The sequence below is a fragment of the Canis lupus genome, chromosome 8 (genome assembly GCF_011100685.1).
Source record: "Canis lupus familiaris isolate Mischka breed German Shepherd chromosome 8, alternate assembly UU_Cfam_GSD_1.0, whole genome shotgun sequence".
NCBI classification, from domain to species: Eukaryota; Metazoa; Chordata; class Mammalia; order Carnivora; family Canidae; genus Canis; species Canis lupus.
The window spans coordinates 8,229,260-8,233,157 of NC_049229.1; the positions used below are offsets into that span (position 1 = coordinate 8,229,260).

Consider the following 3,898-nt stretch of genomic DNA (forward strand, 5'->3'; position numbering starts at 1 on the left):
TAAATTTGTTAAGTTAAATACAAAAGTGGTTAATAGACAATTATTTTGGAGGTTTTCTTCCTATAGGACAAAAATCATTTGCATTGCTTTTGGACAATATATATACAACTTAACATGAGTATTCACAGTCTGTGCCCTAAAAAATAGTTAATGAACAAATATACATTCCTTAGGGAATTAAATAATCCTCAGGTGGGAGTGTTAGCCCATACTTCAACATGATCTTGAAAAACATCAGGCTAAAGATGGCCCTCTAGTAGGTCCAAGAATATGAACCAGTCATGACCTTTCCCTGAAACCATATTTATCCCTGTTTGTTTACCTCTAAAAATCAAATTGTCCTTGTTTACAAAAAAGAAGAAGGAGGAGGAGAAGGAGAAAAAGAAGAAGTGACCACGATGTGATGATGACAACGGTGGTGGCGGCCCACCTCATGGAGAGCCAGGTAAATGGAAGCATAGTGCCTGAGAGCTGAGAAGGTGGATGGGACTGACAAGAGGTGCCTGTGAATCCAGTGTCTGGACAGGATGAGATGATCATTGTCATTGGTATCACAAAAAACAAAAGCTACAAAGGATCACCGGCCACTGGCATACCAAGAAGCTACCCCACAAGACCGGGCAGAGGCTGCATAAGGTTGCCTGTATTGGGGCATGGCATTCTGCACCATGGCCTTCTCTGTGGTTCAGGCTGGGCAGAAAAGCTACCATCACCACACTGAGATCAACAAGAAGATCTACAAGACCGGCCAGAGCTACCTCATCAAGGATGGCAAAGTAATTAAGAACAATGCTTCCACTGATTATGATATGTCTGATGGGAGCATCAACTCTCTGGGTGGTTTTATCCACTATAGTGAAGTGATCAATGCCTCTGTCAGGCTGAAAGGCTGTGTGCTGGGAACCAAGAGTCAACAGCTTATTTTCTGCAAGTCCTCACTGGTACAGACCAAAGGACAGGCCCAGAAGACTGACCTCAGCTTCACCATTGAGGTCTTCACCACCTCAGCTTCACCACCTCATCAACACCACTTCCAAGTTTGGCTCTGTCTTATTCCAGACTGTGGAGGAGAAGAAAGCTTTCATGGGACCACTTAAGAAAGACCAAATTGCTAATGTCAGGAACAGACTGTGCAGCTGATGGCATTGCAATAAAAATTATTTTCCAGTGGAAAAACAAAACAAAAAGAAATACATTGCCAATATTTCTTCATTTATAGCTTTTTATTCTCTTCAGAGGGTCTTTAAGATGGAATTTTTTTTAGATTTTTATGATTTTTTATTAATGATGGCTTTGATTGTGGTATCTCAGAAATCTTTACCTTTTTTTTTTTTTTAGAAATCTTTACCTTATACAAGATTACAAAGACTTTTTCCTATGATTTTCCGTAGAACTTTTATAACATTAGGTTTTATATTTATGCCCATGATCTCTTTTGAGCTACTTTTTACACATAATACACACGATTACATATCAATCAAAGGTGGGGGCAGGGGATTGTGTGCAATTTTCCCATAATACTTATTTTTTACTGTCGTCATCTCCCCACAGAATTGTTTTTCACCTTTGTCAAAAATCAACTATAAATGTTTGCATAGGTCTCTTTCTGAACTGTATTCTGTTCCATTGATGCATCCTTCTATATTACCATACTGCTCTCTTACTGAGCTCTATAATAAGTCTTCAAATTGAGTAGTACCTCTTGTTCTTTGTTATCTCTTTGTAGCATCTGTTCTTTGCTTCCATTTCTCTATTTTTTCTGACAATTTTTGGATTGTCTATTTTTAATTCCAGTAAAATAAAAATTAACTTGGAGTATTATATTAGTTTCAATGTACAATGTAGTGATTCAATGATTACATACATTACTCAGTGTTGTCCAAGTACTTTTTATGATTCACTTTTTCTCCTTTGTTAGTTAATAATATAAAAACCTTGCAATATATTTCTTCCCAGTCTTTTTTTGCTGTTGTTTTCATACATTATTTTTATGTACATTTTATACTAATACATTATTTTCTGTGTAAGCAATTATCTTTTTAACAGCATTACTGAGCTATAATTCAGATTCTGTAAGATTCACTCTTTTAAAATATCCAATTCAGTATTTTTAGTATAATCACATAATTGCTCGCCATCACTATAATAGAACTTTAGAATGCTTGAATTCCTCCCAAAAGAAACCTATACCCATTAGCTGCCCCATACCTATTCTGAGCCCTAAGCAAGTAATTTTCTGTCTCTATGGAGTCACCTCAATATATTTCATATAAATTGAGCCATACCATAAGTGGTGTTTTTTGACTGGACTCTTTCACTTAGTGTATTTTCCAAGTTCATGCATGTTGTAGCATACATCAGGACTTCATTTATCTTTATTGCCAATTGTACTCAATTCCACCTTTCAACTATTATGAAGAATGCTGTGAGGAGCATAAGTCTTCATATGGATGTATGTTTTCCTTTCTCCCAGGAAGAAATGGAACTGTCAGGTAATAAGGTAATTCCATGTTTGCTTTTTTTGAGTGTCAAAGTAGCTGCACCATCTTACATTCCCACAAGCAATATAGATTTCAATGTATCCATATCTTCTCCAGGATTTTATTATATGTCCTTTTCATTATTGCCATCCTAGTGGGTATGAAGCTTTCCAGTGTCTATTTTTTCCAATGACTAATAATTTTCAGCATCTTCTCATATGTCTATTGGCCATGTGTATATATATTTTTGGAGAAATGTCTATTCAAACCTTTGCTCATTTTTTAATTGTGTTGTCTTTTTATTATTGAACTATAGGAGTTCTTCAGATATTCAGATATTCTAGATTTAAGGCCCTTATTATTTTGAAAAATCAATTTCTAGGGTGCCTAGGTAGCTCAGTCAGTTAAGTGTTTTATTCTTGATTTCGGCTCAGGTCATGATCTCAGGGTTCTGAGAGTGAGCCCTGCACTGGGATCCATGCTAAGCTTGGAGCCTGCTTAAGATTCTCTCTCTCCCTCTCTCTCTGCCCCTGCTCCTTCCCTCTCTTTAAAAATAATCCATTTCTGTTAAAAAAAAAATAAATGAAAGTTGCACTTTTGATAAGGATTACACTGAATCTGGAGTTCAGTTTGGGAGTATTGCTATCCAAACAGTAAGTCTTTCACTGCATAAATGTGAAGTGTCTTATGATTTATTTAGATCTTTAGTTTCTGAAAATGATGTTATATAACTTTCAGTGTACAAATTTTGTAATTCTGTGGTTTTATTTATTTTATTCTTTTGATGTTATTATCCATGAAATTGTTTTAATTTTATTTTCAGAACTTTTATTGCTATTTTATGCAAATATAATAGATTTTTGTGTATTGATCTATATTCTACAGCTTTGCTAACCTTGTTTATTAGCTCCAATAGTGTGCGTTCAGGTGTGCATATTCCTTAGGATATTCTATATACAAAACCATGTCATCTTCAGCAAAGATAGTCTTACTTCTTCCTTCATCATCTGCATAGCTTTTCTTTATCCTGCCTAATATAAGTGTAACATTTGTTGTGGATTTCTTGTAGATGGCCTATTTTTGTATATTGGTAAGGAAAGTCTCTTCTATTTACAGTTTATTGGGTAGTTCTTTTGTTTTGTTTGAGAGAGAGAGAGAAAGACAATGAGCAGGATTGGAGAGGGAGAGGCAGAAAGAGTCCCAAGCAGACTCTGCATTGAGCAGAGAGCCCAATGCAGAGCTCAATGCCATGACCCTGAGATCACAACCTGAGCCAAAACCAAGAGTCAAATGTTCAATCAACGGAGCCACCCAGGCGTCCCTTGAGTAATTTTGTCATTAAATTGTATTAGTTATTTCAAATGTTTTCTGCATCTAGTTAGATGATAATATGGGTTTTATCCTTTACTCAATTAATA

At 35.7% G+C, this 3,898-nt stretch overlaps 1 protein-coding gene across 1 annotated transcript; it reads left to right on the plus strand.

The window, feature by feature from the left end:
• The first annotated feature begins 403 nt into the window (after positions 1 to 403).
• On the plus strand, positions 404 to 1,140 carry LOC100687714 (60S ribosomal protein L3-like). Its single transcript, XM_038544076.1, is given in 5 exon segments — positions 404 to 445; positions 500 to 575; positions 578 to 664; positions 667 to 981; positions 1,019 to 1,140. Coding segments are annotated over 5 exon segments (642 nt in total).
• The last annotated feature ends 2,758 nt before the right edge of the window (positions 1,141 to 3,898 follow it).